This window comes from Trichoplusia ni, chromosome 8 (assembly GCF_003590095.1).
Source record: "Trichoplusia ni isolate ovarian cell line Hi5 chromosome 8, tn1, whole genome shotgun sequence".
In the NCBI taxonomy this organism is placed as follows: Eukaryota; Metazoa; Arthropoda; class Insecta; order Lepidoptera; family Noctuidae; genus Trichoplusia; species Trichoplusia ni.
In genome coordinates, this window is record NC_039485.1 from 11594498 (window position 1) to 11607519 (window position 13022).

Genomic DNA, 13022 nt, shown 5'->3' on the forward strand with positions numbered 1-13022 from the left:
AGATGCAGTGGAGTGTTTTGTGTTTGATGGTTTATATGAAACTGAAGAGTGTCATACTTGTACGTTACTTGTATTTGACATTAAGTTGTTTTCAAATTAGGAATCAGAGTCCGAAGATGTGAAGTAATTTATCGAACATATGATCTGCGATTGTGTTACAGGTTAATCATATTTAACACAAAACACTATTTTATCAATGGCTACGGAACTATCTCAACAAACTTCTTTTTATCACACAAAACAAGTGAATAAACTGAACATGAAAAACAAAACACGCTCGCATGATATTGATATTACACAATATTCTAAATCACGAACGTAAGCGTCTAATTTCGTAGTTTAATTGCAAATCATGTTCTGTATCTGATGATCCTCTATGGCTGGTGGCAGAGGTCAGATCATGTCCGTGGCACTAGTGACAACTACTGACGAAATGTATTAAAAGCCGAGATAACTCGCCGCTATAAAAATCTGCGACGTTCGAAAAAACAAATCCCGATTAGATCGATACACACGAGCGAGATAGTTGAGTAACTAGTAGATTTATTTAAGGAAGCAGTTGATCAAAGTTCACTTACTCATACAAGATAGATGCTTTGCTAACGTGACGTTCTAAATGTGTATTTTTCTTCGAAAGAGAGTCAAAAAGGGAGTATTCAAAAGAAAAATAAAACGAATGCAGCCAATAAGTGACGACAATCATTTTAGAAAAAAAAAATACTTTCGATCTAAATTTAAAAATCAAAGGTTGGATAAATCAGTAGATAGCTATAATTAAATCGAGCATTACGAATACTTATCTTATAGATAGAGTCAGATATAGTCTAAATAAAGATATAGATGTTGCAATAAGGGGACGTCTAACTCAGAATCGGTATTCAATTCGATTAAGCATAATTTGGAAAGAATTTCAAATGATTTTCGATAAAATTTCGATAATTGAATTACTTAGATAAATCAATAGGCAAAGAATAGAGTCTATAGATTTACACCCGATAGGTTACTAATACTGCAGTATTTTGCGAGTAGACAACAATATTATCAAGTAAAAAAAAAACGAATTTTCACTCTCTAAATGAAATTACGACAGAGAAAGAATATCGGTCACAGAAAGCTCACCGTACTATAACTATAACCGTACTATATCTATAACTGGGCCCCGATTCTACTATTTTACAATTGCCGAAGTGAATGAATGGCGATTGAATTAAATTTGAAATTATTCCTATTCTCTTAAGCATTTTGCCAATATAATTATTGGAACTTAATTGTATTGACCTTGAGTTTAGCGTCCCACACTGAATTCCCAATGATTGTGTAAGAAAAATGCTTATGAAAAAAATGCTTAAGAAAATTGTCATTTTAAGCCAATTTTCATTAATTCATCGGCCATTTTAAATAGCAGAATTGGGGCCCTGTTGTCCACTCCACGTATCCGTGTGTCGCGATTATAATTCAACTCTAAGAATTCTTATCTCGACAATTGTCCGTCTCAATTATGTATTTTATGTCATAATTATACCTATTTTTCATACGGAAATTTTACATATAAATAGGTACGAGTATTTGTTTTGTACACAGTTTGTAGATTATTTTATAATTTTACGCAACATTTTATATTGTGCAATCGTAGCTGAAAGTGTGAGTTAGCGTAGAGATACACTCTTTTTTATTTAAATGATGTTTGTATACAAATTATTTAAAGAAAAGACGTCCGAACAAGTGAAGGTTAAATTCGAATCATCAGGAAAAACCATGTCCCTGTTTTTCGACGTTGACAGCTCAAGAATTAAAAGATAAGCTTACGTGATATACAAATATACGAGGTTTCTAAACGCTATCTCGTACAAATAAGTCGAGCATAAATTAATCAGGGCTCTACGTTATAGACAACAAGAGTAATGCCACAGTAAATGTTACTATCGCGGTGTTTCGTCTGTTTGTCTGTCTTACTGCCTCTGTTCAGATTAGATCAGTTAGTAGCTATCTCTGTGGAATTATAACTATGTTTAGAGTTTTTGATAGTTGATTACGTTGTTCCAAATTTAAAATGTATTGTGGTCTATTTTTTTTTTGTTATATTTAAAAAAACCTATTACAGTACCAAGAGGAAATTAATAATACGTTAAATAACATTATAGAATGGTTGAAATTAAATAATTTACATATTAATATTAATAAAACAAAAATGATCCAGTTTCAAACATACAATAGCAAAAATTCCCAAATTCAAGTAAAATATAAAAATGATAGTATCGAAGAAGTTGATAACACTAAGTTTTTAGGTATTATAATAGACAAAAACTGTAATTGGAAAGCGCATATTGACGGTCTTTGTACAAAAATAGATAGATTTGTTTTTGTTCTCTATAAGATATTAAACGTGGCCGGAATTGAAGCAGCCATGTGCGCTTACCATGGATATGTTTCCTCAGTCCTCCGTTATGGCATAATAATATGGGGTAATTCTGTAGATACTATTAGAATATTTCGCGCCCAAAAAAGATGTATCAGAACATTATGTAGAGCACAACAACTAGATAGCTGTGTCCCACTTTTTAAAAAACTTAATATTTTACCTCTCCCAGCTCTATATATATTTGAAATTTGTGTCTTTGTTTATAAATATCCCTATCTATTTGATAAACATAATGATATGGTTTCTAGGCCAAGTAGCAGAATACACAAATTGTATATACCTCAACAGAGACTGCATTTGTTTTCCTCCAATGTTTTTTGTATGGCTATTCGTATTTACAACAAGCTACCTGATTATTTTAAATCTTTAAAATTTACTATATTTAAGGCAAAACTTTTTCAACTATTAAATGAAAAATGTTATTATTCAATAGATGACTATTTAAATGACAAACTGTGACCTTTTAGCTTATATGACATGTACCAATTCTGTTTTTTTTTTTATTTCTTTTTAATTTTTACTTTTTGTATTGTTACTAAAACCCCGTTTGCGATATGACATTTTTCTATTTTCATTCTAGACTTAATAATATTTGGACGCTGGAAACAGTAGAATATTATGGACTTTATTTTATGTAACACCTGTTGTAACAATATTCTTCCAAATAAACAAAATTATTATTATTATTATTATTATTATAAAAAAATGATTAAGTATTTATTTTAAATGCTTTGAATGGAATGCAACGCAGGTCTCTTTGCCTGCCATCCAATATTATATTTTCTTAGCTCTATTAATTTGCTATAAGACTAATATCTTCAAGTATTGGAGAGCATTACCTTACGTAGGACAGACACAATCATTTATAACGTCACTTTATATTGCTGTCAAAATATATCTCTAACAAACTCCAAAGGAAAGTCATGCAAATCAACATATATGTACCTAGCTATATATATGTTGCTGGATATCTATGAGAATAGTAGCTGACAACTGCTGAGCTTTGTTTGCGGAGTAATTGTTACAATTATGATTTACATATTTACTGATCTTGTAATCTGTCTGTCTTATGTTACTGACAGTTGTGTACCGTGTGATGATGTAAATGGAACTATATTTTCGTGTTATGTTGACTTAAAAAAACTGTTTCTACTCCTATGACCTCCTCTGACTCAAAGTCTAACTTTAAGGAGATGTCTAGCCTGTATATAAGTATAGAAAAAAACATAAGAGGAGTAATAATTGAATAATATTTATAAAAAAGTTAAAGCTGTATTTATAAAATGAACCATGTCAAATTAATCAGCGTTATCCCAATACAATACAGTACATTTCGTTATCTAAATGCAATTATAATGGACACTAAACCATTTGTATATTCATAACATAAACAAAAACAATGATGAACTCTCGATAATTATGTTTTAGCTAAATGAAATATATTACTAGCAGCAAATTGATGCATTAACTATAAATATTGACAGGCCAAATATACGATAATGTCATAATACGAGTAAGTGTGGGAACTTAAACAGGATTATCATCGATTACTAAAACAACAAGAAGTTTGTTTGTTAATTACCGTACTCATTTCTTAGATTACTTTGGTACTGGCTGGGTGATATCTTTTTTTTTACGATAAAACCAACAGCCATCTGTAATTCCATATTTAAAATGCCTTTTTATTCTTTTAAACCCGCTATAGTTCCATATTTGTTTATTTAATTATTTTATAATGCAAACCAGTTGTTGTTGTTCTATATTTAAATATTATTATGCTTATTTTATATTTTCTTTTTTTACGGGTTCTTTTAACATAGTTTCCTACTTAAAGCGGGATTTTATGGCAAAAAATAATAAAAGTTTCTTTATAATGATGGCTTAGCGTGTATTTAGTAACGGAAACGATCATTGAGCGAACCGACTCACTTAAGCGTTACAAATACAAATCGAATGATATCAACTAAACATAATAGAACTGTCATTATTAATTTCCATAGTAGAAATACTGAAATAGGTACATTTTTATCGCAGGATATAAAAATCTAATCCAGTCTGACAAATAAAGAGAAACCCATTCCCAACAAACATATCCGTACATGAAAACCAGCCATCAAAGCTCAACAAGTCTCCAGTACAAACGCACACAAATCGTTCCAAATAAATTGTAAAGTTCGGCGAACATATCCATTGTAATTGTGGTACGTGCTAGCCGTGATTGCAGCAAGAGTTAACACATAATACATTACAGTTTATGTCACAACACAATCAGGCTACACCGAGGACGAATCAGGCGGCGACGCGCGTAATCTGGGTTAACAGGGGTCAAACGACATCACAAATTCCAATACGATATTAGACGTATCTGTGGCGCGAATCAACGATTCTATGGACGGACGGACGTGCGTGCTATTGGTCAACACGCCCCTGCGTTTGTCCGTTTCATGCGCGTTTTGCACATGCACTTTGATTGTGCACGTCAAATTGTTCGGAATTGGTAAGGGTTAATTTATTGAGAGCATCTCAAGTAGCTCGTACCTCGACATTGATACAGCTAGTTGTTTACTTCTTGATCTTTCCATTCAATTGGTGCTCTGATTTTGTTTATTGACTTCAAAGTAGGACTTTATGTCCGAATTATATTATTACTTGTTGTCTATCGATTTCTCTATCAATGATGAAGAAATAATCAAAATTAATTTTCAATGTTTCACTAAAATCATGTTTGCAAAAAGTAGAGATGAAAAATCAGCCAAGCTTTCGTCAGTCTGTGAATCTATGGATTCGTTAATTTCAATTAGAACGGACCTCATTTCGGTCTATATTTTTTCGTTCACATTACCATGTTATGATGAGATATGTCATGTTTGCTCATCATTAACCTTATTAAAACACTATCATTCGTCGTGAGTTTGCCGTTATGTGGTCAAACCGGCGTTCAGTAACAATATTCAATGAGTGTAATCAGTGCGGCTCATGAACGGTTTGTATCGACTGACGCAATGCCCAAGTGTCCAATTTGTATCTCGATTCGTCTTAAGTGGTTCGACTTTTCTTAGATTAGAATACATAAATATGTGTGCTTTATTCCTGCGAGTCGTCCTTGCAAATTTATATTAGGAGATTAGTTTCTTTATCAATCATAGTTTTAACTATACATACATTAAAGGTGCTAGGAAATTCGACCTCAAAAATGTGTCTCTACAAAATAGAGTCAAACATTAAATAAAACAAGATATGTTAGATAAATCTAAAACACTACAAAATATTAAAACGCTCATAAAGCCACTTTATATTGTTCTTGGAATTCAAGAACTGGATGCCTTATCATAGACAATAGACTAGAACGGGAACTTCCAGATTAGATGGCTATCTAATCTTTGCAGGCCGGTAGGTGCTACCGGCACCTCTTAAAATAATTTTATTGTTGTGAGAAAGAGATGTCGCTCTATTCTACGTAGTGCGCTGTCCCGCTTGCACAAATCCAATAATATTACTTTAAGTAATGGTGGTAGGACGCTGGTAGGTGCCTATATGAATAAATATATTTGAAGTCTCTATTTCCTTAAAATGAAATAAAAGACTGTCGTTATGAACATTCGCGGCCTTGTTAAGATAGTTCTGTAACTATAAATGTAGGGATCTATAAATATATAGATATAGCTACGGCCGATCGTTGGTATAGTAAAGAGTAGTAGTTGTAATAGGTAGTCATATTACAAATTCTGTTTCTTCATATGAAAACGAACAAGGATTTTCAAAGAAAATTTAATCAATTCACACATAATTAGTTATAGGCCTTCGAAATCACTAATCAAAATTCTCGGAACAAGAGTTTGTGAAACTAATGTCAAATATGATCTATTTTTAATTTTAGTTCTTAAAAAATCATTTAAATTTTAGGCATTTAATAAACTTGAAACTATAATAAATTCTTCAGAATCGCAGTCTACCAAGTTCATGACGGAAAACTGTAGACAGTTTTATGACACGACGAATAATTATATCGATAAATCGTAATATGGTGAGGACCATACTAACGCCATTGTCCGAGCCCTAATATGAAGAGCTGTCATTAAAATCAGTGCATGTCTATCATACGGTACAAATTACATGAAAAAATACAGTTACTCAACAATAATATGAAACGGGTTCCCTTCATTTGACGTTCTTTGAAATGTCACTCACGTAGGACTATGGGCACTGCATACACAACAATCTTGCACCAATGCATGCAAGTATACCAGGATCAGCAAATTGTAGAATTATTCATTATTATTCGACGGCTTCGACCTTAATGGCGGCTATGAGGTCTAGACGCAACGCCATAGCAGGGATAAGCTTATGTTTCTCTATTGATATTGTCGACACAGTTATTTTAATTAAGCGTCTAATTCAATATTAATATTGTATAGATTATGATTTTAAATATGGAATGTTTATGTTTCCGTTTTCGAACACTTGTTTTGTTTTTAATTTGGAAAGGAGGTTACGCGTAATGTAGAGTTTGCATTACGGAGATTTAAATGGATTATAATGTATATCTTATACGATATAATCTACGCATTCAATCAAAGATAGCTGGTAGTGGCAATCTTGACCCAATACATTTAATTACGTGTTGTACTTCATTTTAGAATCCGATAATATCAAGTGTTAGCAATGAAGTCCGGATAAAATGTAACAATAGAATATTACTTAAGGCACAAGTAAAAAAGTCGTAACGTAGCAGAAACTGATGATTGATTTAAAATAAATTTGATAAAATGAGTTGTAATCAAAAAGTCCTAATCAGTTAGTTGACCTCCATACTCAAGATTAGGACCAAACCCCAGACAAAAGTCTACTATAAAAGATTAATTTCTAAATATGATAGACATGTTTGTATACCTAGGGATTGTGACGTATTCGTACAAATAGTGTTAAATCGATTTAAAATGTAAGTTGGGGTTTTTACGGGATAATCACAGGATAATAAAAAAATAATCGAGATTAACCAACGATTAACATGAAAAACGATAGTCAAATCAATGACTAAGATAGTTTATCTTAGATACAAAAGATACGATATCAAAAATATTTTTGATTATTCTAGATTAATTTAATTATTGAGAACATATTTTTTTATTAAATTCGTTACGAATTCGATAAAGCATAATTTCTTTCATTAACGGTACTCTACTTACGTGTATAATTTCATTGATAAATGCATTGATATAAATGAGCGATTATGTATGAAACTGGCACAAAACATGCAAACGAGTGAGCGAGGGAAAAAGAAAAAAACTAAAAACGGAAACTCATGTTCTGGGTAAACATTTAAAAAAGGAACGCGTACGTATTCCGTGACTATCTGAAATCAGATGATTAAATTATTTTTCTCTTTTTTTTTAGAATTTGTCGGCGGAGTTGAGGCGAAGTAAGACGCCTCCGCGGCGGTCGCCCGAGGAGCGAGCTGTGCCGCGCCCCCCCTCGGCACCAGTACATCATGAGAGGATCCAGCACACCCCTCACACTCCGCACCTGTCCCCCAAGAAGGAGGCCTTCAACAATCTCCTGAACAAAGGTATTACTGGTGAGTACACCATTTTCAAATCGTTTAAATACAGGCACTTTTTACGAAAACTTAATTTATTTTAAATCTCTTTTTTATTTCGTTTAATTTAGTGTCTTGTCGCCTTGGGCGTCTACATTCGTTTTTTGATAACATAACGTGCTTTCTTTTACATTATTTGCTATTAAAAATCTGAATCCGTAAGCTAAAAAAGTGAAATGTGCTGCAATAGCACTAATCACGTTCACTGCAGATAACGCTAGCAGTTAGTCTATTGGCTTATTTCTATAGATAACTACAAAAGATTCCTATCTATAAACTACTGCATGACTTGAATGCAAAAGTACTTGTCATTATTTTTCATCTAATCAAGAGCTTATTCGATCTACATTCTACTATCTTAACCTTTTTTGTATGGATAATCGTCCCCTCATATCACTGTATCTCGCTACTTAGCTAGTATTCTATATCTGACAAAGTTTATTTTTTAAATCGCTTTTCTAGGCAAAGGCCTTCTTTCCTCCTTTAAAACATGTCTGGCCACGTGCGCCGCACATATTACACAATATCTTTACATCACCATTGTTAAAAATATAAAATACCCTTTTAATATTATTCTAACATTCGACTTCCTCAATTCATCAACATCATATCGTCATTTGTTACAATTTTAACAACGGTAGCTCACAAATCCCTGATCCCTCTAATCAATTTCTAAGAGAAAGCTTAGGACATCTTCCAAAACAAGTACGAGAGTATTATTCGTAGTCACGCGCTATACTTGGGCCCCTTTGTAAGAGGTTCATCTGTGAGTGTCTAGTTAATCTGATGCCATAACTGATTCACCAACATCTCACGGTCGTTAAATCAAACGTCCGTATAATAAGTCAAAGATTTCAATATTTTTATGCGATAATAAAATTTGTTAATGTTTATTGAATAGTTTGGTGTGATAGTTCTGTATTCTGTGCTATCTAACGGCCTATCAAATATTGGCCTATCGGTTTCTTAAAGTAGTGTTGCGGAAGAAAGACGGAGATACGTGCAGTGTAGAGCGCTATCTCACTTTTACAATTGACGGTGTCTAATACAAACTGATTTTGTTTGGAGATTGGCAAAATCTTAAATCTTAAAATTACCTTAAATCCAAAATGAGACGAGGAGTAAGAAATCATTGCTTAGAAAGATTCTATTCTCACCTTTATCCCGGATATCGAATATCGTTAAATATAATATTGTCTAATCAATGTCCTTGAAATTTTCTATCGAAACATTTTGAAAAATCGAAGAAAAATAACTATTACTTCAACTGCATAACACTTATTTACCGAGACATAAAGACGACAACTGACTAACGTTTCACTTCCGACATAAAATACTAAAATACTAAAAATAAAAACATAAAAATCGATCTTGATCACTAACTAGTATTTTAACTTATTGTAGAGCAACAATAGACCGATCGTATTTCGCGATTACAACGAATACTACAATCTTGGAGAATAATAACAAAAGTTGTGTATTAAATCTTGAATGGCCCCACGTCGGCTAATGAATACCGCCCCTAAATCCGTGCAGCTAATTTCACGACCAGTTTAGCGCGGGATTGCGCATGAAACCCAAACCGACGCGGCTTTATCAGCTTCGCATACACTAGACTAATACCCGACGTTCAAACCCTACGTAATAATTCTCCATTCATTCTATACTCTTTATAAATCATAATCTCTAAATCTCCTATCTCCCCTCCTTGTCTTACGTAAAGATTTTTCGCTCCGTCTCTTTCTAATTCTTTTACCCCTTAAAACTAATCCGGGACATCCAGTATGCAGGCGCTCAAAGAATAAACCCGTGTACACACGAACATATATCACGTATAGGTAGTTTGTCAGTGTGTTCAATGCTTAAATATTTCTATGTATGCGTGGGGTAATAAGATAAATTAACACGTAATATACAGTATTAGAATTACACCTAAGATTTATTGTGAATACATTCAAATATGTACATATTTGAAAAATATTTGTGGTATTTAAGTGTTGAGTTCATAAATTGCGGTATTAGCTCTACCTACTGCTACTTTGAATTTTTTTCAACTTTATTTAAGTTTGTCCTTCCTGAAAATATATAAATTATACAAATACCTAGTATTATCATTACTGCGAGCTGAAAAAACAAAAGAAATTACTTCAAGCTTTACGAAAGAGTAAAACTTGTTGCGCAAAAATACTAAAGAACTTATAAGTTGTATCAAGGGTACGTAAAGGACTCCTGAGACTATAAGACTCATTTGTCTTTCACTTTGCTTGTTATTTGGTGTCATGTACAAGTGCTACACACAGTACACTGCAATATAATCCTCCCAAAAAAGTTTCAATCGATTGAATGTTTGTCTCTTTCAAACCAGCTTTCGAAACGGCCAATTTTAGGCATATCTGACGCAAAACAAAAACCTCATTCGTCAAAAAAAAAGTATTTCAAAACTCTTACCCACCCAGTTCTAATACGTATCTTAGATTTAAGCACGGTTAGTAGAGGTGATTGAGTCCGACAATCGTTCGGTGAGTAAACGCCTAATGCCACTAATCGGTCGTTATAAATCATTATTAATTTGGAATCGGGCCGATCCGCGCCGATTAGCTATTGCACAATGCCCGACGGATTACGGCCGACGTTGAAGATATATCTTTTTGTCAAATCGTACCTGTGTAGCGTCAGACGATTCAATTGTGTTGGGTGAATAATTTAATTATTGTTAAATTAGATTTGATGTTTGGCTTGTTGATATAGGGTGTTGTTTTATTGAAAGTCTGATTTTATTTTTAAATAGCTTTGTTACTGTGATTTACAGAATAAATTTTTGAAAAATCCTTTTCTGTTTTGTTAGATTTAAGTTAAAATTTTCTTCGATCAAGCAAAATTACTTTTCTTCACGTTTAAACAAAAAACAATGGAATCTAAAGCAAACAAAAAAAAAACTCAAAATACACCTAAAAGAAAAATTAAAATCACTAATACGAAGCTGCTGACTCTACAATGCACGAATAAGCTAGTTTTATATAGATAAGCCGATTTATATTTTTTTATTATAATCTTTTATTTTATATGAAAGACATAACCTACGTCGTGTACCATAGCATGGTTTTATGGCGCAAATCAACGGTATGTTAGTAAAATTTGTATGTTAATTCTCTATTAAGACTAAGTTTATCGCGGAATATCGACTATTAAATAATAATATTTGGATATGGTATTTAGCCGCATATCTTAGATGTTATCTTGTTTCAATATTTATTTTTATTGATAGAATGTTTTTTGATGAGATTAATTTCGGGTTTTCTATTAATTAAATTTGATTTGATTATATTTGACATTGGTTTCCGATGTTGATTAATTAACTGTAGTTTGTAGATAAAGTACTTGAGAATTATTAGCGTTATGAAAATCTATATACTTAGCATTTTTTCAAGTAAAAAAATTGTTTCAAAAACATTATAATTTAAAATCTTCTAAATTTATCAGGAATCAGGATTACAATGATTATATTAATCACTAATCAAAATTCTGATGATAAATTTGGTACATAACATTTTAACTTTTATGTACCTACCTAATTAAAAAAATCCTCAATTATAAATAGGGTCAAACAAACCTCTAGTTTAAGTAGTCGATAACTCTACCTTTAAATGTCATTAATACGTAACAAATATCTGTAGGCAATTTGTTCCAAACGGGTATTAAGCCCACGCACTATACGGCTATAGAAAAGCCAGTTGGCAAAAGCTCGTTGACATTTCCCTCCATATAAAAGATATTCACTTGTTTTAAGGCCTCCTTTAAAGGTTGTAGTGTCACGCTGTTCTCATACGCGGCGTCACGTCGTACGCAGTGTCACGCAGGACGCCATTTCGAATATTCACTGTTAAAAACAAAACTGCCACGACGTGCTTCAGCGTGGCAGTAGCAGTGACGTCGTCTATGGTTTGAGGTTGTTCGAGGCCTGTGACGTTTATAGAAATCTTTTGAAATAAACCACAAATATACAAAATAGGTCATGCAATTGCAATATCTATTAGACCAATATCGGTATAGATATATTGTGTAAACTTTCAATACCAATTCCGAAAATTCGATCAAAGCAGTAAAATATAGTGTAATTTGTAATTCAATAGACGAATTAAAACATTTAGGAGAATATTTCATTTGAATTCAACCCTCAATGCGTTATGTTATTAATTATTAGTATTTATTAGGCCTCGCATAATACGGTGTACCGATTACTCGGACTAAATGAATCTATACAGTCGTCAACGCATTGATTGACGTTTGATATTTTAAAACATCCTTATTTCGACGCAATAAGGTTGAGGTTAGGTATTTTTGTTACGTAACTATGCGGTTGAGTATTCTTATCGATAACTATTCTATTTGTGTAGTAGAAAACCACACCAGTTTGATATGAACCTCAAAGGTTTACGTGATTCAATGAAACACAAAGGAATCATAAAAATACATGGTAAATGTATCGAGGCAGGTAAGGTATAAGGTTGTGCCTACGAGTATCCACAGATACAGTCTGAAATAAAAGCTTAAACAGTCAGATTTACTCAATTATCAAGGTGTCCGTCCCTGCGTATAGGAAACAAATAACCAAAGTAATGGGAACATTTGTATTTATTTTCTTAGGACTCAGAAATCAATAAATAACACTAAAATACTAAAATTAAACCACAAAGTTTCAAATACAAAAAAAAAAAAATTCGCCGTTCCTAAATCGGCTTATAATCGATCCTAGTAAACTCCACCTCACTAAAGATTCCAATTTTAAATCATGCAAAATACAAAAAAAAAAGTAATATTACAAAAACAAAAATATTAAAACTGGCTACTTATGACGCAGTCGATGTGACACGTATTATTAGGGCCGGTACACACGGGTAGCGGCTTTATCTCCGGGCGACACGCTGATCCGGCCCGGATGATCCGGATCAGCGCGATCCGACTGCGCCAGTGTGTGTACGTGTTATCGATTTAGCGTTCGACTTACGT

The 13022-nt window shown here is 32.8% G+C and overlaps 1 protein-coding gene across 2 annotated transcripts in view; it reads left to right on the forward strand.

Moving 5' to 3' along the window:
• The window catches only part of LOC113496428, a 70987-nt gene that overhangs the window by 28134 nt on the left and 29831 nt on the right, over positions 1–13022 (forward strand). Inside the window, exon 2 of one of the 2 annotated variants that reach the window (XM_026875633.1) lies at positions 7814–7994. In XM_026875633.1, coding sequence (XP_026731434.1) covers positions 7814–7994 — 181 coding nt within the window. The remainder of the gene's footprint in view (positions 1–7813; positions 7995–13022) is intronic. The other variant, XM_026875634.1, reaches the window with a different exon arrangement.